Source organism: Orbicella faveolata, unplaced genomic scaffold (genome assembly GCF_042242905.1).
Source record: "Orbicella faveolata isolate gen_17 unplaced genomic scaffold, um_ofav_v1 contig_27, whole genome shotgun sequence".
Lineage (NCBI taxonomy): Eukaryota > Metazoa > Cnidaria > Anthozoa > Scleractinia > Merulinidae > Orbicella > Orbicella faveolata.
Genome location: NW_028301555.1, coordinates 5,494,095 through 5,516,395, shown reverse-complemented (window position 1 = coordinate 5,516,395; position 22,301 = coordinate 5,494,095). Strand labels below are relative to the sequence as shown.

The window sequence follows — 22,301 nt, the reverse complement described above, 5'->3', positions numbered from 1 at the left end:
GACAACTTTAATTGGAAATGGCTTTTCGGTATCAACAAATACCAGGAGTGCATGTGAACTTTGCATTCGCTTGCATTGTTCATAACTAGCTGTAGTGCCCAATATGTCGCCTCTATATAAAAACTAACAAGTAACAAGTAAGTAACAACAAGTAGCAAGTAAGTAAAAACTTTATTTAACGAGGGTAGCACATTACAGTAAAAACTGGTAAACCAGTGGCCCTCAATGTAAATTACAAACAGTAATAATAGTAGGACAGATACAGCAAATTAAAAATTACAAATATTGTCTAGAAAATAAGAAAAAGTGTATACATTAGAATTTTAAGATAAAAGACATTTACAGGAGTAGAAACTTTACAGGAAAAGATTGGATTAACGCCTGACGTTAGTGCCAAAGTTTGATTGGATAATTATTTGCGAAGGTATAATGAAACTACCCCCGTTTCTCATTTGTTTGCAGTTCCGGGAAACAAAGAGCAGGTGTGAAATTTCCAACGCCAGATGGCAGCTGGCACCATCTGTGCGTTTTATGGTCAAATAGTGGAGGAAAGGCCACTGCATACATGGATGGCACTTCAACATCTTTCTCCGAGAGAATCGGCGACGGGGTGACATTCAGTGGCAGCGGAAAACTGTTGTTTGGGGCCGTTCAGGCAAAAAGCTCAAACCAACTTGAGGGAGAAGTATCGTACGTGAATTTGTGGGATAAAGTTCTATCAGAAGCTTCTATTCAAAGTATCGCGCAATCGTGTCAAGCAGAAACGGGAAACCTTTTACAGTGGAGCTTTTTTGCAGCCATGGCGGTGGACACAGTGCAATACGTGCCGTCCTCCCCATGCACGTCAAAAGGTATAGTCGTTGATTCTGCTTTGGGATGATTTTCCATAGCACATACTCCCCCCCCCCCCCCCCCTCCCCCGCCCTCGTTACTCCCACTCCACCCGGCAGTATTCTGAACCCACTTTACTAGTTTCTCTGTATGCTTATGAGTTGACATACACTTTCTGCTACATAACACAATGCGGTTATTGAAACCGACACCGGTCAAGGCCAGAACACCGACTCCTGGATCGGAATCAGACATGTGCATTATGGTGCCCACCCCAAACCCCCTCCCCACCCCCAATTCTGAAAAAAAAGAAAGACAGGGAAAATAGCGCAAAATAAATATCAAGTGTTAACTAGTGCAGATAGTTTCGTACACAGGTCTCACACTGATGCTGAAAAGTGAGTCCGTAGGAGATCTGGGCTAGTTATAATAGTACAGATAAACTACCACCCGCTTGTTTACAATTAATTCTGCCAAACTCACTCTAATCAAACAACTAGTAGACAGTTAGCGCACGAGGACGTGTAGTACATGCTCCTCTAGTGTTAACCCATAAATACCGAATTCACCGTGCATTTTAATTGGTTTTGACGAGGAGTATAGTGAGATGCGTTCAATGTTTTATGAAAATATCATTGATTGAGGAGTTTTTGCCATGAACATATGTCATGTTTTAATGTTAATAAATCGTCAATATAACGCTCAGTCTTTGCTCTGTTGATTTAGAAATGTATCACTGGAACTTTGACCAGTCAAGTACTACAGAAAGCATTGACCTGAACAACAATCACATCGCCCAACTGACTGACGCAAGGGTATCCGCTGACCAGCAGTCCCTTGTGATCGAAGACCAAGGTCACTTTGTGGCGGAGAATATCAGTTCAGATCTCAGCAAGGATCAGGGATTCACAGTTTCATTTTCAGTAAGGCAGACAGGTAACTATAGGTCATGCTAATTTCACGTCATTTTGGGTCACGATAATGTCACACCATCACCAGAATAATTCGATGGTGATGACGTGCTCTGACCTTTCTAAATGGTTGTTTCTTTGGCGCGAAAATTCAAATTCGAGCAACAATCATCAGAGAACACAACACGGATGGTGAAAGACGAATCTCCGTGATTGTATAGTATGGTGGAATTCGGTGGCAATTTAAGGAAGCTCATTCACGGTATTTTGAGTTATTTTGGTCACGAGCAAAATTTCCTTTAAATTGAAAGAAACAAACCATAAAGGAAAAAGGATGGAGAAGATTAACACGGATTTCAAACGACAAACTTGAAAAATTTAGGCTAAAATATTCAAGATGCACAAACCGTGACGTAGTTCCTTTAATGTATTTTTTTCTTTAATATCCTCTTTCAGTTATGTCCTCCGATATACTGAAGGATGACTTTAAATCTCTCGAAGCGCTTCGCTCAGCCTTCCCAACATTCATCCGTGACTATGCAATGTGGAAGCGATGTTACTCCGCTGACCATTCATCCTGGAGCACTGCGGAATTTCATTCCAATTGCGACTCTAAGGGACCTTCTTTGACTGTCATTCGCGTTCGCGAATACGTGTTCGGTGGCTTTGTTGAACAGAGCTGGGGAGGTAGGCATTATAATAGAATACGTCAGTCGATGAAAATAATTTTATCGCTTCTATCTTCTTCTTCGTCTTGTTCTTCCAAAATCGTAGCTCTTTTTGTTGTCAGACTATATGGCTCGCACCTTTGAGAGAAATCAAGCTCCAACGTCATTTTAGCTAAAATTACAGAGGCTTGTAGCACAAATAAAAGTAACACTCTGGATCTATGGATCACGCATTGATGTACTGTACATTCGTAGAATGACATATTTACCTACCGCAAAGACAAAGCCGGCATTTTAAACTACGATAAAATCACTTTATTTAATATGCTTGTGGTCATACGGTGTATTATGTTCGCTTCTTTTATAAGGACACTGCGTAGCCGGGATATTTTCTCTAAATGGGCTCCTGTATGGTAGCTCCGATTGAAAGGCTGAAATGATCGAAACAAACACTGATTGAGCGGGTGTGGTCCACAATTTATACACTTTGACTTTGTAATCCCGGACTGGTAAATTCCAGCATAATTTTATGGTTCCATAGACTTATCAAACCTTGAAAGCTTGATAAAGCATCTTGTTACAAAATGCATGAAACGTTTTTCTCTTTGACGGAATAAAAATTAAATAACACTTTAATCTCATTTCAGTCTTCTCTTTTTTAACTATTTCTGGCTCTTTTCGATCAACTGATTATTGTCTTTACAATTCTAAAGTGACATGAGAAGAGAGACTTTTCTCATTAACAAAACTACTATTCAGAGAAGGTATATACACTTTATTCCACTTAATTTATCCTCGCATACACAATTGATCTCTTTTAAAATTACACTGTACTAACAGCCACTCGTGACATAGCTGTTCTACCTTTTATCAATTTTTATCTTGTTTTTATTTATTTATTTATTTATTTATTTATTTTTATCTTTCTTTCTTTTTTATTCTCTGTTCAGGAACATCACAAGATATTGGACATCAGCTCGAAGGATTCCTGTTTAGCCTGTCAAACCCGTCAGGCCAGTCATCCCAGTTTTTTCCGATCCAACAAGAAAAAACATCTGCCAGAACAGATCCTCAGCTTGGGCCAAGCTTCGGACAACGGGACCTTGAGCTCTTTCAAGACGAGTCTGGCCGACTCATGGGGTTTAGTAGATTAGGTGCTTTTTTCAATGTGACGAGTATTTCACTGTCATCTTCTGAAGCAAGGAATTACTTTGCTGGTTCTCAGAGTTTCTACCCAGACCAGGTGGAAGTGTTTTATTACCACGGTAAGTTGATACTGTGTAAAATATACTTCACGATTTTCCTCGGTGATCTTTTTCATAAACCTTAAAATTGCATGAAAAAGATATTCCATTCTGTTGCCGTCATTATCTTATCTTATTTTATTTTATTTTAGTTTAGTTTTTTTTTTTTTTTTTTTTTTGCTCTTTGACTATTAAAACTAACAAGATTGTGAAGCGAAACAGAATGACAGTTCGAGATTTGCTTGGTAGTGAAACTGAGGGTTCCTAACAAAGCTAACAACAAAGCTAAGAAGGGAAATGATTGTTAATTAGAAAGAAGGAAATAATGCTGTCAAAGATGTATCTGATCTTAATGCAGTCTTTGCCGTAACAAGTCAAGTTGTTTTCTGCTGCAATTTTCCTAATCCGTTATACTCTCTAATTGTTCTAACGCAGTAATGTGTCCGGTTGTTTTCGTTTTTAATTGTTATCTCGTCATAGTGTGCTGCGGCTGCGTCAGTTCTCAGCTGTTCTCCTTCCATAATATTGGACCATCCATGATATATTCCCAGTCTCCCAGTAGAGAAAGTAGTTATTCCACTCCTAAGTCACTCAAGCGCTATTTCGCAGTAAGCCAAGAAGACGTTTAGGTAGATTTAAGGATGCTCCTCTTTGGGAAAATCCAAGATTGGAATTTACGTCTCTTTACTAAACAGGTTAATCCAAGATACCTCGGATCAAGGTGGTCTAAGAAACCGAAGTATCCTTGCTCAGAGTGGATTCTATCGGTTCCTTTGATGCCACATGATCCGAGTGATTTTGGATTAATTTGATAACTAAAGAAACGCAATTTTTTTTTTTGTGGATTTAAAAATCCAATCTTGGATTTTCCCAAAAACAAGAGAACTAAGATGTATTCCACGTTTCTTGTATTTTGATGTTGTTTTTCATTCAGTGCCGTCAACACCAGTTGGACTAGAAAAACAATCAATACCTGATGGCAACTTTGACAGCTCTTCAGTATTAAATGCTACCACTAGTCCACATCTCGCACGCTTAAATGAATTGCGGGATTCTCGGGCCTGGTGCTCAAGTGGCGCAAATGCAAGTGAGTGGTTGGAAGTATTCTTGGGCAAACAATACACTTTGACCCATGTAGCTCTTCAAGGTCTTGGGGGAGGTTATGATGTGACAGCCTTGACTGTGAAGTACGAAAAGACTCGCGAGGGACAGAACTGGATAACATACAGCAAGTTGGTTGATGGCAGCGAAACTTCTAAGGTAATGCTTCCTTGTTATGATTGTTCTGTTCACTTTTGTTCCTCTTTTGTCTTTTGTTTTGTTTTCTTTGTTCGTTTGTTTTGCTGATGTTGCTGTTATTGTTGTTGTTGTTGTTGTTGGTGTTGCTGCTGCTGCTGCTGCTGCTGCTGCTGTGGTCCACTCTCCTCTTCTCTTTCCTCCTCTTAGCTTCACATCTCTTTACTTCTCTTGTCTCGTCTCGTCTTGCCTCTTCTCTTCTCTTCTCTTCTCTTCTCTTCTCTTCTCTTCTCTTCTCTTCTCTTCTCTTCTCTTCTCTTCTCTTCTTTTCTCTCTTCTCTTTTCTTCTCTTCTCCTCTCTTCTTTTCTCTCTTCTCTTCTCTTCTCTTCTCTTCTTTTCTCTTCTCTCTTCTCTTCTCTTCTCTCTTCTCTTCTCTTCTCTTCTCTCTTCTCTTCTCTTTTCTTCTCTTCTCTTCTCTTCTCTCTTCTTTTCTCTTCTCTCTTCTCTTCTCTCTTGTCTTCTCTTCTTTTCTCTTCTCTTCTCTTCTCTTCTTTTCTCTCTTCTCTTCTCTTCCATCTTCTCTTCTCTTTTCTTCTCTCTTCTCTTCTCTTCTCTTCTCTTCTCTCTTCTCTTCTCTTCTCTTCTCTTCTCTTCTCTCTTCTCTTCTCTTCTCTCTTCTCTTCTCTTCTCTTCTCTCTTCTCTTCTCTTCTCTTCTCTCTTCTCTTCTCTTATCTCTTCTCTTCTCTTCTCTTCTCTTCTCATCTCTTCTCTTCTCATCTCTTCTCTTCTCTTGTCTTCTCTTCTCTTGTCTTCTCTTGTCTTCTCTTGTCTTCTCTTCTCTTCTCTTGTCTTCTCTTCTCTTCTCTTCTCTTCTCTTCTCTTCTCTTCTCTTCTCTTCTCTTCTCTTCTCTTCTCTTCTCTTCTCTTCTCTTCTCTTCTCTTCTCTTCTGATCTCTTCCCTTCCCTTCCCTTCCCTTCCCTTCTCTTCTCTCGTCTCGTCTCGTCTTACCTCTTTTCTTCTTTTCTCAATTTTTTTGTTTTGCCTTCCCGTCTCTTATGTTTGGTCACAACACTACAGAACACCTCCCGTAGTGAACTGCAGTTTGTCAAGTTTGTTTCTGAATTTTCGCCCGCAGATAACAAGAAATCTAAAGCACTACATAGATGCTGCTTCAACGGATGCATGTACATTTTATAATCAAGTGACTCTTATATTTTAGGTTCTTCAGTTCAACCTGTTATCGGCCGGAGTTGTGGTAAAAGAAGCATTCGTTCCGCCTTTCCAGGCTTCCAAACTTCGAATTACTTTGACTGAACAAAAAGTGTTATGCTTGAAAATGGAACTATATTTTTACGATGCAGGTTTGTAATTGACCTGTAGATGGACCCATATTGATTGTAGCTGGACTTGTTAAAATATGTTCGATAAAGTCTTCTAAAGATCTAACAGGGCAACAGCAATAGGTTGATAACTCGCAATTAACACTGAACTACTAGTCCTCAGGGAAACAGTCCAGTTAATATTATTCCCGAGAATGTCAAAGATTAGAAGGAAACGAAAGTAGCTGGTGTCCCAAGGGACCATTCACTAATTGATTTGTTGGATTGCACGACGAAGACTTTAAAGGAATTCACGTGCAAAGGCAGTCTTCGGAAAACATTCAATGAGAGCACACGCTTTTGGAGAAAAATCCCTGCTATACAACAATGTTGCTTCATACTACCCAATATTGGGTTAACGGTCAGGGCAGATGATTCAATTCAGCAAACGTGTTGGCCAAATCAATAGTAATTTGGACTGTGGATTGAGAGGTCCGATATCTTGCCCTGGCCAGGGTTATTGGGTTCTGGGCAAGATTCTTTACCCTCACAGCGCATCTAATCATTTAGGCGCACAAATATCCTTCCAGCGAATTCAGTGATGGTTACAACCCTGTAGATGGGCTATTATTCCATCTAGGGAGAAGAAGAAATACTTAATATGCAGAAACCGGTGCTATGGGACACTTTGAAGCGACGCACACTAGCTCACCTTTGACAGATGAGCGACCATGGGTCCCGATTCCTGATGTTTGAACGGAGTTTACCTTTTATATCATTTTTCGTTATTTTGTCTTCTCTCTCTCTTAAGGCTGCTCATTGGCACATGGCCTTGAAGATGGGACGATCCCCAATGAACGACTCACTGCATCGTCATCTGACGAGACAAAAACGAACGATCACTACTGGCCGCTTAGAGGGCGTCTGAACAGCAATGCGGGCTCACGTACCTGGGGACCTTATAAGCGTTCTGGAGAATCTGGCACAGTGGGTGATTGGTTCCAGGTGATTGCGTTTGAATGAATGAGCATGTCAAATCATCAGCATCAGCATGGGGAAGTCACAACCTGATGGCCTAATTTGGCACATGCTCTGGTCGACTCCTGATCTTGGGCAAGAGGGGCTGATTCAAAAGAACGATCCTCAGTACCCTGTGATAGTTTTCTGAAATCGTTTATTAGTTTTCTATCTCGCTAACAGGTGCCAATTGTGAAGTGATCGTGAAAAAGTCGGCACTTTCGGATCCGCCATCAGTGGATTTCAATATTTTGAGAAAATATCAGATAATCTCATGATAAAAGCCCTCGGTAAACTGTTACTTCATCTAAATTGGGTGATATTCATAAGAAGCCTTGGGGTCGGGTAGCCACGAGAAGCTCATTGTTTTAAGGCCGTTTAAGAGTGGAGTAAGGAAGGAAGAGAAATTCGTAGAAGGAAGTAATAGAGAGGGAAGGAGCTAGTTGGTGAAGGGTATTTCAATGGCATTTAGTGGGTATGGGTATTTCACTGGACATTTAGACATTTTTGAGTCACCTCGGGATATGCTCCTCTGAATGAACTGTGATATCGTTTATTCGCAGGTTGACTTACAGCAACAACAGGAAGTAAACTGTATCGCAACCCAGGGAAGAGACACTAATTTACAGTGGTTAACGAATTACCAAATCGCGTACAGTTCAGAAGGAAACGACTGGAAGTTTTATGAGCAAAGCAATGGTGAAGTAAAGGTGATTTATTGTAACGGCGTAGATTGCAGACTTTCTCTTACTGTTGGGGTCGAGCACGAAGTATATATAAGGACCTGGGAAAGGGCTGTGATGACGTCATAAGACCTGCACGCCAAATTGAAAGAGGAGAATAGTAAAGGAAAATCTGGTTAGTAGGCATTCGCACAATTAATGTTAGTCAATCGAAGATTTCCCCCAAGTAAATCGTTGTCATTTCTAAACGAAACTAAACTCCATACCCGACGGGCTTAAAAATGCATTGCAAAGGTGTTGTTTTTAACAATTGTTACGACCCTTTCGAAAGAAGAAACAGTGCTCCTTTAAGCTATGCGCCATCTTTAATCGGGCGTTTATACAAATAATAGAGTGTTCCTATCGAGTACCTATGGGCTGATATAGTTCTCCGTGGAAATTTTATGTACTTAAAGAACAATTTTAGCCCGGAAACGAGGTTGTTGTTAGTTGTTAGAGTGGCTCGGCATGAACAGCCTGTGTCACAGACGCTAACAACATACCTCCGGGAAATGTCAGTCTGCAAAGCAGGATAGCCCGGCCTGTAGGATGACCCTCCTGTCAAGGACAACGTGTCTTCGTAATTATCGGGAGGCCGGCATCCTTAACGCACTCATATAAAGGGAATATCATAACTTTTACCAGTCATCGAATGACATTTATTCATATTTCCATCACTCTATGTTAGGAATTTGATGCAAATTCAGATCAGCATTTGGCCGTCACAAACTGGTTTGTTCCATCTTTTTACGGAAGATTCATTCGCGTTCATGTCACCGGCATCAACAAATACTGCAGACTACGACTGGAGTTGTACGGTAAACGTGCTAACCTAACAGGTATTTGGAAGTCTTCGCTGTGTTCTTTTGCAGTTTTGAAGAGCAGAGTTTATGCTTCTGACAGGAGGAAGTGAAATAAACCTAACAAGTTATTACGTCAAAATTCAACCCCGGCCTTTCTTACGCGAAATCCGTGTGAGGCTGCTGTCACTTTTATGTTGTTTTTTTTACCTTTATGTGTTTCCGGACCTCTAAATGCATTTCTTGGTTTTATTCTCATCTTGAATGAAAATTGATTTTAAACGAATTTTTTCTTTAACATTCTTTCATTCGCCATCTTTTGTTGAGAATTTTGTGCCTTAAAAGCAAACAGGATTTGCTATTTGACACTCGCACGTTCAGGCTTTTATATTTCGTCTGTGGAAATATACTCGTTTTGGTTTTCAATTCTTTTGGTTTGGTGGAATGCTTCTTTTTGAAGTTCGATAAAGGCTATTGTGTCGAGTAAATGATTAGTATTTTATGGGACCTCCGCTTTCAGGCTTGGCTAAAACTAGATATTACCTTTGTTGTTCTAATGATTCACCCTTTAATATTATGCACCATTTCAGTTGAGGTATATATAACCTCAAATACTATCAGGTATATTGTATCAATTCGACTTGCTGATGAGAAGGGAAGCTTCACAGGTTTTCGTTTTTTTTCGAATTTCTTTTTCACAGAAATATTTAGTTTTCAAAACGGCTTGGCGTTCACCGTCCGTCGTGGGCGATACGACATTTTCTTTGGGAAAGAAAACTCGTTCTGGCATATACAACATCCATTGATCGTGAACCAATGGTTCGACGCAACACTGACGTGGACTCCTGATGACGGGCTCAAGTTTTATGTCAATGGAAAGTTGGTGGCCTCTGATGCGACCCCAGAACAGTTAAACTTACCTCTGGCGAGTGAGCCGTTTAAGCTTATGATTGGGTCAGCGGAGAATGGCGGTGGATGGAGCAGGGCTATTTCGATCAAAGAATTGAAGGTTTGGAAGATGGCGATGAAAGAGGAGGAAATTAAAAGGCAATCTGAAGGTAGGTGTCGTAAGATGACATTAAAATCTCTCAAATATAACAGCAGAAAGTTTCTTGTCGTTTATATAGTAGTAACAATGCAATTACTCAGATGTAACTTTATCCTTCAATCAGTTAAACACTTCTTTCTTCGTCCTTGTTCCTAATTCCATTGGTTTATGTTTTTCAGTTTATCTTAACTTTGACGATAACTCAAGGGACTGGGCACTACTGTTGAACAGTTCTAGTGGCTGGAAGCTATCTCACGGATGTACTGAGACGGAGGGGACTGGGCCATGCGATGATGTGTCTGGCGGAGGTTAGTGACGTTTTTCTTCCCTTTCCCTTTTTTTTTTTTTTCCTATAATTGGTTGGTTATTCCAACTAATCAACACATACACTGCGAGCTTGAGGTTTCTATCGGCTATCGAAGTCGAGAGAAACAGAGAGCGAGCCGTCTTATTGTTCAATCATATTACCCACTGAAAGATCAACCAAACAAAAAAGTATATTATTTTTATTTCAGAAGCCTCACGAAAACATTTCAAATCGATTCAGAGATTTATCAGCCTCTGGTTCTGTCTGCCATTAGCCCTGACAGTGTGTAGCCAATCAGATTTGCGCGTCTTCAAAATAGTCAGTCAGTGGGTTTTGCAATCAAGTGATAGTTGACGAATTCATGCAGTGTATAAGCTGTGTTAGCAAGCCTCATTGGCTGTAGAATAAAAGATCACAGACGGTGAGATTGAATCATTGACGGGTTCCTGTCAATGCTCTTCGGCCATAATGCACTAAGCTAAATCGCGCGCACTCCGGGAGCCATCTATCGTTTATCCAGTCTTTTCGCCATGTCTTTATCAACTCCGGGATAGTTTAGCTGTGTTCTTAGCTAATCAGATTGGACATAGCCAAACATTAGGTACTTTAAAATTTTAAAATTTCAAAATAAGAAGATTTGTGGGCAGCAGGCAGCAACAACTAGTAATCTTGTATAACTGAGTTTATTAATCGACCGGTTTCGTCTACTAGTGAAACTTCGTCAGGACTGAACTACAAATACAAAGATGGAACGTATTTTAAACCAAACCTTTGTAGTACAAATTACGCTCCCACTAGGGTGTGAACGACAAAACACTCAAGAAATACGTGCAGCATATGACTAAAATCCTTGCGTTAGAAAATGTGCAATGCAAGTGGGGCCCACGGATTTAACGTTAAATCCGTTCAACCCGATGTCTGTCAAACGACAGACATCGAGTTGTACTAAGGCGGTCTATGTTCAAGCAATGACAAGCTTTCAACACGAAAATGCTTTTCCCTTCCGCGATTTCTAACGTTATTATTAATGAAGTTTTATGTTTTGTACAGGTCGATATATCCATTTCGATGCTTCGCAGCCTGAAGAAACTGCAAGATTCGTTACGCCTTCTAATGCCACCTCTTACGCATGCCTTAAGTTTCATTATCACATGGCGGGTGCACATGTAGGAAGGCTTAATGTTTACTCTACGGGTCTCTATGAAAACGAAGAGCTACTGTGGAGGTTATTTGGAGACCAAAATGATACGTGGAATGAGGCGCACGTCCCCGTCAACGTTATTCAACCGCAATATCAGGTAAATATGGTATTTTGTCGCCTCACTGAATAGGTAAAAACATGCGCGTGCAAGCTGTAAAAAATATAACCTTTACGTATTCTTGTATGAGTCCATCGGTCCTTTTAGCATATTGGTCCTTTGTGCTGGAATTGTTGAAGGCTTTTTAATGGTGTTTCCCTTTATCTTGTTATCATATAATTCCAGAATTCAAAACGCGAAGACGTTGGCAAGCTATTGACACTATTCACGAGCTAGTGCCCTGAGCAACTAGAAAAGCTGTAGTTAGGATAAATCTAGCTAAAAATGTATTTAGTTTTGAGTGCCCATGCAATGAAACCATGATTAAGATCACACCATCTTAGCAAACACTGAAATGGTGTTCTAATCTCAGTAATGACTTTAAAGCGTGGCTGAATCATTTGAAGAAAATTCCTACGATGATCGAGGGAAACGTAAAACTGCCACCCGTAACTAAAACTGAGCATTCCCTAGGTTAGTGACAAATTAAAGATATAGCCTCTTACCAAGAGAGGATAAAGAGAGTTAATCCTCCATGTAGGCCTTATTCCTAAAAGGTAATACCCCTCTTAAGTTATTCTTGGCATAGCATCCAGTCCTCCCGCGGATAATTTACCACGTGCGTTGAGAAGATGTTTTCTGAGAGGATGAAAATGCGTGTAAAGCGCTTTGGCTGTGAGCGGGGGTAAAACTCCAGTCCCAGGGTTGATTATTTCTATACCTACCCTGCATTTCTCAATACAGAGTGGTCTAAATATAACTTGAGATGGATCAGCTTAGGACTAAGGTCTTCAGTGAGGGATTAACTGTCTTACTCTTCATACTTTTTAGCTCCTACTTATGGGATCCTGTAATAGTTTAATCACGCTAATAATCAATTTGACAGTTCTGTGACTGTTATTGTTAGGTCATCTTTGAAGCTGTTAAAGGACCTAGTTCTTTAGGAGATATCGCTATCGACCAGATAAAGTTTACAAGAGAAGAGTGCAGTTTTTTTCCTTCATCGGCTGAGCCACAGGATCCCTCGGGTTCTGGTGTAGGTGAGTTGATCTTTTCTTGTTATGCTGATGGCGATGGTGTCTGCGGTTGTTATTTTGACTTTGGTCTTTGAGCTGGTCTCTCGATTGTTATTGATGTTATTACGGCTGCTGCCAGAGATATCCATAGGGACCTTTTGAATAGCAGTACGAATGTGAAATTGAGTACGAGTAACAGCTACTTTCTTAGTGCCCCCATTCTTCGCTGTAGCTGGTCAGTTGGCAGTTGAAGTGGTCGCTTTGGGTCGAGAATTGATGTGAAACGATTGTTACTATAATAATGATGATGAAGAGGATAGGAGTGGGAGGAGATGGTGGTGGTGAAGGAGGAGACGAAAGAGTGAGAGGAGGACGACGACGACGACGAGGAGGAGGAGGAGGAGCAGGAGGAGGAGGAGGAGGAGGAGGAGGAGGGGGGAGGAGGAGGAGGCGACGGAATCGGAGGAAGTGGAGACAAATAATAATGATGTCTCTTCCTCAAAATCTATAGAGCACCAATAAATTTACACCGTTTTATATGTCGTTTCTGTGACAGTCAGACAGGTTCTCTACCACCACCTTGGGTAGTTAAGTGATGTTTTTTTTTTTTTTTTTTCCACTTTTTATTCACAGTGATAAATTCTTCGATTGTTCCAATGGAAAGTGTTCATCATCAATACTTAAGTCTGATGCTGAAGGAAGAGGGCTATGATTCTTCCCTTTGGACACCTTGTTATCACGCTCTGGATCATGGCTGGAGTGTTTCTACCTTTCACCAAAAATGTGACAATAAAGGCCCCACCCTATCCATAGTTAGGAAAGACAATTTTGTGTTTGGTGGATTTACAGAACGCAGCTGGGGTGAAGGTAATTAAATAAGGAGATGAACAAAACGAGAACGAAATTTATAGTAGTTAAGGTATATGTCAAGCACGAAATAAAGTGATTCGTCACATTGTCATCATCCAATAAAAGTCTTGCTTCATCTACTTATTCAAACAACTTACCTAATGGCTGAAATAACAACCACAAAACACACTTATTTCGTATTTCTGCCTTACGTGGATATATTCATAGCTAACTTTTCTTTTAGTGGCAGGGGAGAATTTCTGCGATAGGAGGAAACGGGGGACGGTTGCCTCCTACCTCCCTTTGTAACTCCAGGAACATTCAAATTAAACTTTGATTTTACATAGTGTATCGCAACATGAGATAGTAATATCAAGTGACGTCCTCCGAATTACGAAATCATTTTCTAACAGCTGCCATCTTGGTTATGACATATGACAGGGAAATTGCAGCACTAAATTATTTCTAGTTATGTTTTAGATAAGGGTATAAAAATTACTCTTTTTAGCGTTTAGTTCATTAAATAAGCTGTTAAGGTCTAATGTCAGTAGAGGCACATTTCTATTTTACCAGTCATATCTGGATCTTTACTGAACTGGTTCCTTAATTTTAGGTCAGAAGAGTATTAATCCAAGCTATGATCTGCATTTCTGGCGCCAACACAGAGATGACTATACTCAATCCACCGTTTTGCCTGAGTCATCCATAAACAATTTTACAGTCTCGTTTTGGGTGATGTCGTCGCTTCAAAACTCTCAAATAGCGTTTTCATTCCTTAACGGGGACATAGTGGTGGAGTTTGAAATTAGCAATTCTGGAGCCCCAGGCATCTGTTTTGTTGTGGATAATAACCAAGCTGCAGCGAACTGTAGGTAACTAAAACTCAAATGATAAGAGTTAGTACTGAAAGGTGAGAGGTGGTCTAAACAATTAGTTTTGGTACACGGAACTTCCATCAACCTATAGGAGGTTGAGAACCTGACACTTCCTAAGAGTGAAGTAAATATTTCCATACAAACTCTACGATTTCGGGGCCGACCCGCAACGTTTACAAGGGTCTTCATGATTGGCCAAACAAAACAATAGGTATACAACACAAACAAACATCTGAGATTTCGCCATTACCGCTACTACACAAGATGATCATCTCACAACTAGAACTTGCACCGCCTGTGTTTTCACTGATCAAAGATCTTGACTGTGAGCAGGTTCTATTTTTTGGGTTTCCCAATCAAGCGCTGTTTTATGTTTTTTCGCTTTGGCGCGCGAACTAGTTTGCAAACGACGTGGGTAGCTTAGTAAACTCGACCCGCTAGCCCACTTTGGGCGCCGTTCTTTGTATGTATGCCAGGAGGCCAGCTTGCTCCCTGGCGTACATTTCCGTGTAAAAATTGGCACGTTTGGGGTCCATATTTTCATTAGTTTTCTATAAAACGTCGCAAATCACCAAATTCAACATAATAAATTGATCCACGGAGCTGATTTTTTTTTTATATATGAAAAATACGAAAAATTATTGATACTACGTGGCATCGGTAAAAGTTCCATTGTTTACACTTTTGCGTAAAAAAAGAGTGTCTTCATGCAAATCTAAGACAACTTTCGCTTATTTGCCTAGCTACATTGACAGTCCGTCTTCTAAACTCAACGATGGGTTTTGGCACCAAATCGTGGCTGTCTGGTCAGGCGGAGATAAATCGTGGATCGTTTACATTGATGGTGTGAGTCAAGGGTGGAAACCTCACCCGTCTTGGACGACAGACAGTATTCAACCAGTTCCACCAGGAGCAACTCTAAAGATTGGCCAATTACCTCTTTCGTTATCGGCGGATTCTTCAAAATCCTTCCTTGGGCGAATAACTCTCTTTAACATGTGGGACCACACCCTGGAAACGTCAAAGCTGGCCATGTTAGGACGAGGCTGTAGGGATGACCCAGGGAATTTGTTCTCATGGAGTACCCTGAAAAGCAGTGCCGGTTACGGACAATTGAAGATCATAGAGCCGTCATCATGTATGTATTATTGAGGTCAAGGCCGCATTTACTTTAGAAAAGGTTTCTTGTTTGACAGCAGCATAGGCTACATTCGGCGACATAACGTGACACTCCACGTCCCTCTATTTTGTAGCTACGTTGTTGGCGCGTGCTTGAAGTTTTGAGTCGAAGATAATTTACAGACATTCATAATTATATAAATCAATTGAAATGTGCTATTCAGGTTATCTGATAAGTTAAATTTACCGTTGGTTTATACACGGCTGAGCTGAATTTTGCTCACCCGTTTTAAACAAATTGATGGGAAACACGAAGGCACAATGGTTAGCTGGACTTCGGAGTCCTGGTCGGGATCATTGTGCTGTACTTAACTCGCACGATACCTCTCTTTACTGAGATGTATAAATGGGTACTGGCTTATCAGTGGTAGGGGGTAACCATGCGATGGACTAGCACACCTTCCAGGCGGGTACAGAAACCGGGATAAACGCCGGCAAGATTGCTTTGCCACCATATTTTATAACCAACTTGGCTCAATATGTTTGACCATGTATCTGAAGTATGTTTAGAATGAAAAAATAACAGGCGTTACTTTTGGTTCGCAGGCTGTTCCACATACTACAGATCGGACACTAAGGCATTCATTTTTTCATTAAACTACACGTCGGAAGGATCCCTTTTTAAAAAGAAAATAAGTGGACAATCTGCTGCTACTGCAATTTACAGCTCACCATCCACTGGACCAACGTTTGGCCAAGCTCCATTTGATTTTCAGATTGGCGTCAGTGACAACATGAAGACTGGGTTTAGTCACCATGTCGTCTCTTATGAAGGAGGTGGAGGTAATGCGGAATCCAACCTGGACACCGTTCTGGCTGGAGCGTCGACCTTCGAGCCAAGTGATGTTGAAGTTCTGTACAAGGGTCACGGAGGTACGCTTCTTCGCTGACTTCTAAGTAAAGAGCGAGAGCATTTTCTATAGCTTTATCCACATAGATGAAATTGTTCTTGGGTGCTTTGCCTAGTTTAGCCGATCAGTGACGTTGTATTGGGGGACAACGCAGTGGTGAGAGCGCTCGGCTCCCACCAATGTGGCTAATGTGGCTTGATTCCGGGCCCGTTCCATAACTGGGTTGAGTTTGTTGCTGGTTTTCGCCTTTTCCAGAGGGTTTTTCTCCGGGTTCTTCGATTCCCCCACCCTCCACCCCAACACAAAAAGAACAAAGTTCCAATTCGACCTGGATAGAAGACCCGCATGAAACCTAGCTACGTATGATGTGGCGTCCTCTCTAAATATTGCAGTTTTCAGTAGGGAAATTTTCAGCTCGGATCCCAGATGCCTCTCTCTGCTCAGGTAGAGCTGCGAGAAAAAAAAGGCCAAAAATAATGCTTATGTTTACTCCGCTACATTGGAGCGCAAGGACAGAATGGTTCTGGACGTCACACATTCATATCCAACACGATTAAAGTCTAGTTTACACCGTACATTCTTGTCCCGAGTGGCCACGCAACTTTTTGTCAGCACGAAAGTCCGGGAACAATCCGGTTCTGAGTAGATTTGCGTAGAATGAACTCTGAGTTAACGCTGAACAACTGGAAATTCCTGACTCCACGAACCCTCCAGCTGTTTACCGATTTCAAATTGACTTAAAATTGGAACCAGCTAGAGGTGTACTGACTAAGAGAACTGGGTCCTCTAAGGAGACAAGAATGTACACCGTGCTGTGGGAGGTCTGTTGTATCGAATGTTTTGCTTTTGTATGTTACTATTCCTGTTCTCATTGATTTCCGTAGGGTCCCTGTGCCCTCAGCAGTGCCCATTCAATCACCACTGCGACGAAATAAATGGCGGTTGCCGATGTAACACAGAGGACGAAAATCCTGCTCTGTGTCAAATCTGTGAGTTATTGCTTGTTGTTTTTATCTTAGTAGCTTAGTTCGTGTTGTGTTGGGACCAACCGATTTAAGGTCGCTTTCCACTTTCGTGAGTGTCCTTACTAAAACGTTTTGTAACTGTTCTAGTTTCAACAAAACTCCAACAAACTATATATGAGTAAAAAGCTTAATAAATGTGGTCTACGAGTAAAATGTAATTTAGACGACATTTTTCTTTAAATAAGTGTCTGGAGCAGGTAAATCGTGAAAAGGCCGAAGGTTCTTTTATTAAATTTATCGGTTATCGACGGTCGCAACACGAGCCAACCGGCTGTACAGTCTTATTAATATTGCATCAGTCAACAAAAGTGTGTCAGGTTTTTTCGATTTTTACCTCATCGCTAAATACTTCAAGCTTGTGGACTCGCCCAATTTTGCAAGGCCAAGTGCAGGTCTAAGTTTGACAGCATTTAGTAAATATACTCAACAACACAAGGAGTGTCATGCATTTATCTTGCTTTATTTCAGTCCAATTATACAAAGACAGTTCGCATTTCTGGCCTCTGGATTCAGTGGAAGAAATTAAAGATCTTTCCACCCCTGGCTGGGGTCGAGCGAACGGAAGTGTGTCTGAAGTTTTTGGTATGATGACAGATGGCGTCGACGGCGAGATTCACCTGAATCACGAGGGAGACTCGTGCGCTACGAGGTCCGCCGTATTTTCCTGTGAAGACACTGGTTTCACCGTATCACTATTCATGAAGCCTGAGAATCGAGAAGATGGACAACGACAAACGTTTTTCAAATCTCTTGGCAAGTTTGTGGTGTACCAGGAAGCAAACAGCAAGTCTTTGATTGTCCGCGTGCAACGCGCTAGTGAATATTGTCTGAAGGAAATAGCAATGCCGGAGAAAATCTGGTCACACCTGACTTTTACTTACAAAGCACGTGCGCCACAAACATTGACGGTTTTCAGGAACGGTCAAAGGATCGACAGATTTATCAGAGATGAAGGTTGCAACAAGGGAGGGGCTCCTGAGTTTTCATCTTCTTCTGTTTTACTGAGTGCTGGGGACGGCGTGTTCGCTAAAGCAACTTATTTCCATATTGCCATCTGGAAACAGGTGTTACTTGAAGAACGCATAGCCCAGATATACAGTGCTACCAAACGTGAGTTAAAAAAAAAATGTTTCACTTTTAATTTCTTGCTAAAACAATTTATCAAATTTCATGGCGCCCTTATCACCTCATATTAACCTCGTTTTCTCGTTCTCTGCTGTGTCATGCGGACCAAGAGCGTTTTTTTTTCTTTTTTGAATTATAACCCGCGCTCTTTGCGACAAGAGAAAACAAGCCCTCTTGTCTAACAGAACGAGGAAACGAGGTTAGCTTATAACTTATAACCAGCATGTAAGGTTACTCTGTATTTCGACTTTGTTCTTGCGAGCAAACGGATTTTGCCATGATGGAGTCTTGCCGATGTAATTACCAATCCCTCAAGGGAAGCAGGGAGTGCTTGGCCGTCGAATTCTGAACCCGACGTTATAAGATGAATATGTTAGTCGCTTGTTCCCGCCGCGAGGGTTTTTCTCCGGGTTCTCCGGCTTTTCTCCCTCCACCAAAGCTAACACTTCGAAATTCCAATTCGATCAGAATACTGTTATCAATATTACTTTAATTCCGTAAATGCAATTTAACATACTTTTTATGTCATTCTTTCAGATTTGGTGCCGTTCAGTGCTCAAGTAGTCGCACGGATAGAAAACATATCTTGGCATGGAGATCTAACGTCACCAGAAACGGAGAGATACAGACTGATAACTAATAACATTAGAAGCAATGTAAGTCTTATCCACATGGCTTAAAAAGTTAGAGCCTCCTTGAACAACAACTTTAAATAACTTTCCTTGACGTTTAAAGGCTAGAGTTTCATCCCCAGAGTTAAAATTTAAAAAAAAGGAAGAATGAAAGTTTGAACCATCCTTTACAGCATAATAAATACAGTACCACATGAAAGTACAGCTCAATAGCTTTCATTTGAATGGTCACACACTAGGGTTTCATCCACAGACCTGAAAGTTAGAACCACCTTGTACAGCATCATAAACAGTGCCACGTACATGAAAGTATTGCTTAATAGCTTTCATTCGGATGGTCAAAAACTGGAAGGTTTCATCCCAAGACACAATGATTCTGTCTGTTTTTGTATATTCTTTTTTCCTTCAGGTAACCGGCTTCTATTCAAATTATTCCGGAATCCAGGTCTCTGTCGTAATGAATGGATATCGGTAGGTAACAGTACATTTTGGCAATTAGTATATATTCCATAATAATGTGTGAGTTTCTTCATTCGTATATTCATCCATTTGTTCGCGACTTTTTCATCTATTTTTTCTGAAATGTTTCACCAGAGGAAGATTTATGAAGGAATTTAAATCACTCGTTTTCCCTTGTAAGAAAGTTCATTTTGGGTCTTCTTTCCTTCCCTCCCATACTATTTTCTTGACTTCCTTTAGTTTTTACTCATTAGTTCTTTATCGCTTGGAAATGTTATTTCGCGTGATGATTCACTCATTTTTGTTTGTAATATATCAAACACTAAAGACTGTGTCTGGCTGTACTTCATTTCCAAACACCGAAGAAAGAGTTGAAAGTACGGGACGCAGCGGAGTATTTTCAACAAACTACGGTGTTTGGAAATGTGGTCAACCACTGTCGTGAGTGTGTGATATATGTTCTCAATCGAAAGTAAAACAAAGGAAAAACGGAGAGATAAAATCGCAAAAATCTATGCTAATTAAGATCAGATATGCAAAGACCGTCACGGTCATGATTTTCATTTGTTTAAATTTGATGAATTATGGATGAGTTTGAGAAGTTTCGTTCACTATTGCTGCATAAGTTGATGCTCTGTTCTTCCAATGTCTCTGTTACACTGTTTTTTTTTGTTTTTTTTTGAGGAGTGGAAGCGTCATTGCAGACTTCACAATAACGTTCAACGATAGCAACTTAGAGCTGATCGAAGAACTAAATCAAAGCGTATCTTCCACGGGTCACTTGCATAACATGCCACTGACACTTCAGGAGCTTACTCCAAAAAATGGTAAACAAGAAGACTTGTTTGAAAGCCGGTCACGTTTAAGCTAATCTGCCACAAACAATATAATCCAGCATATATGTGAGGCAATTTCAGGCAATTTTGCATCTAATTTTTGCCCGAAATAGCCTAGCATTCATGTTGGATAACATTGTGATGCAGATGAGAAAATCTTCCATTGTTAAAAGGGCTATTGATGTGAAATTTCAGGCTCGTAACATTACCGATTCTTTGTCAAGCTGATATTTGATGCGAGTAAATTAAAAATTCCATTACTTAGGAATGATGCCTTGATGCATCTCAAAATTTCCAAAACGTTTTTAGAAATTATCCATGCTATTCACTAAAGAGACTCTGTCTGCAACTGTCTAGCTACAACCAATTTCCTTGTCTTTCAGTTCCAAACGAATCTCCACCCAATGTTAGCGTAGCGAGTGTAAGTGATACGTACATAGACATCACGTGGGACGATCCCAGTCTTTCTCCGGAAATCTGGAACATATTCCAGGGCTACGTGGTTTATCTGAGACGAGCTGGAACCACACAAATCAATGTTACGCAAGTCAACGAGGTAGTAAACTCTCTCACTATACCTGGACTGGAACCTTTGGTAACATACGAGGTGTCCGTGGCTGCTTATACTTTGACTGGAGTCGGGAAGAAAAGTGAAAGCATTGCTGTTAACACGACGTTTGGTAAAGTTTTTTTTAAATGGACACTATTTCATTTGTGTTAGTGGAGGCGTGCTGGCCTCATCGTTAGTGGGCTCGCCTCCGGATCAAGCGATCCGGGCTCGAGGCCCGGTCAGGGACATCAGGGACATTGTGTTGTGTTCTTGTGAGGGACACTTCAGGGGCTCTCTTCTCCCAGGTGTATAAATGGTTACCGACGAACCTAGTGCTAGGAGGGGGAGGGGGGGGGGGGGGGAGGAGAGATATTATAACGTACTAACCACACACAAGATTTTGATGTCAAATTGAAAAGCCTGGGAGACTTTTCCAGCTTCTATCGTCTGTCTTGAAACATAGGCACGCAAGGCATGCAAGAGTTATTTTTTTGTGTGAAGTGTCAGAGATAGGAGCATTCATAGAGCTGTTTACAGTAATGATTTGGTTAATTTGACAAGTTTGTTTGGTTGCGATGAACAGCGAGAAAGAAACTGGGAATTTATGATGTACATGCGATGTTACATCGGTCGTGGTAAGATAGCTAAATAGTAAGCCATAAAGTGTTTGACTGAACAAACTACAGTGATCTGACACGTCTCCAGATCAATGTAGATGCCATCTGATTTCCTAACAGGCAATTTGATTCGTTCTTTGATCCAACCCGCACTGTGATTGGTGTGACACGCGCACATGCATAACTCCCTCACTCACCGATCACATAGCCCTTCCAACCCCCAAGAGGAATTTTTGCTGAAAAATACTCAAGTTAATTAAGAGACTTTTTCGCATTTTATACGAGTCGTAAGTTCACCCTTTTTACACAACACAACACAACTTCACCGAAAATAGAAAGAAAGAGAAAAAAAAAACCCTCTCTGACAAGTTGAAAGTGTGATTTAATTAAATTGCATTTTTAATTAACTGGGTGTCACGCAGTCTTCAAGGAACATTTGAACAGTTTTCATACTTTTCACCTTTAAGAATATCGGACTGAAATGAATGTCAACAAATAAAACTATTAAACTGCTACTGCAGAGACGTAAAAACCGTCCAGAAATGAAAGCTTCTTTTTTGTTTAATATCCTGGTAACAATAGCCGATAACTTGTCAGCTCTAGTTGAATTTACTCCCATATAAAAAATAAAAGTGTTAAGTTACCATTTGTTACTAAAGATAGCAAACATCTCGCGGGAAAGAGTGGTGACGATTCGTCAGCTCTAATTAAATTTACTCCCTTGTGAAAAACAAGAGTGTCAAATTACACTTTGTAACTGAAAAATAAAAATATCTCGTTATATTTGCATGCAACAAGAACGAAACAACCGTTACCCGCACTTACTATTGTAAACGTTAGAACTGTTTCAAATCTAAATAGTCTCGTCTCCTCTAAAACATGT

The 22,301-nt window shown here is 40.7% G+C and overlaps 1 protein-coding gene across 1 annotated transcript in view; it reads left to right on the top strand.

Annotated features, from left to right (window-relative positions):
• The window catches only part of LOC110067341 (uncharacterized), a 51,252-nt gene that overhangs the window by 12,141 nt on the left and 16,810 nt on the right, over nucleotides 1-22,301 (top strand). The window contains exons 10-32 of the mRNA XM_089296931.1: nucleotides 463-851; nucleotides 1,558-1,767; nucleotides 2,199-2,429; nucleotides 3,361-3,675; nucleotides 4,589-4,914; nucleotides 6,113-6,254; nucleotides 7,024-7,217; nucleotides 7,793-7,939; nucleotides 8,640-8,790; nucleotides 9,453-9,809; nucleotides 9,979-10,107; nucleotides 11,157-11,404; nucleotides 12,312-12,444; nucleotides 13,054-13,287; nucleotides 13,883-14,141; nucleotides 14,888-15,282; nucleotides 15,870-16,196; nucleotides 17,059-17,163; nucleotides 17,668-18,309; nucleotides 18,862-18,980; nucleotides 19,366-19,427; nucleotides 20,100-20,242; nucleotides 20,635-20,931. Of these exons, the coding sequence (XP_089153057.1) occupies nucleotides 463-851; nucleotides 1,558-1,767; nucleotides 2,199-2,429; nucleotides 3,361-3,675; nucleotides 4,589-4,914; nucleotides 6,113-6,254; nucleotides 7,024-7,217; nucleotides 7,793-7,939; nucleotides 8,640-8,790; nucleotides 9,453-9,809; nucleotides 9,979-10,107; nucleotides 11,157-11,404; nucleotides 12,312-12,444; nucleotides 13,054-13,287; nucleotides 13,883-14,141; nucleotides 14,888-15,282; nucleotides 15,870-16,196; nucleotides 17,059-17,163; nucleotides 17,668-18,309; nucleotides 18,862-18,980; nucleotides 19,366-19,427; nucleotides 20,100-20,242; nucleotides 20,635-20,931 (5,555 nt within the window). The remainder of the gene's footprint in view (nucleotides 1-462; nucleotides 852-1,557; nucleotides 1,768-2,198; nucleotides 2,430-3,360; nucleotides 3,676-4,588; nucleotides 4,915-6,112; nucleotides 6,255-7,023; nucleotides 7,218-7,792; nucleotides 7,940-8,639; nucleotides 8,791-9,452; nucleotides 9,810-9,978; nucleotides 10,108-11,156; nucleotides 11,405-12,311; nucleotides 12,445-13,053; nucleotides 13,288-13,882; nucleotides 14,142-14,887; nucleotides 15,283-15,869; nucleotides 16,197-17,058; nucleotides 17,164-17,667; nucleotides 18,310-18,861; nucleotides 18,981-19,365; nucleotides 19,428-20,099; nucleotides 20,243-20,634; nucleotides 20,932-22,301) is intronic.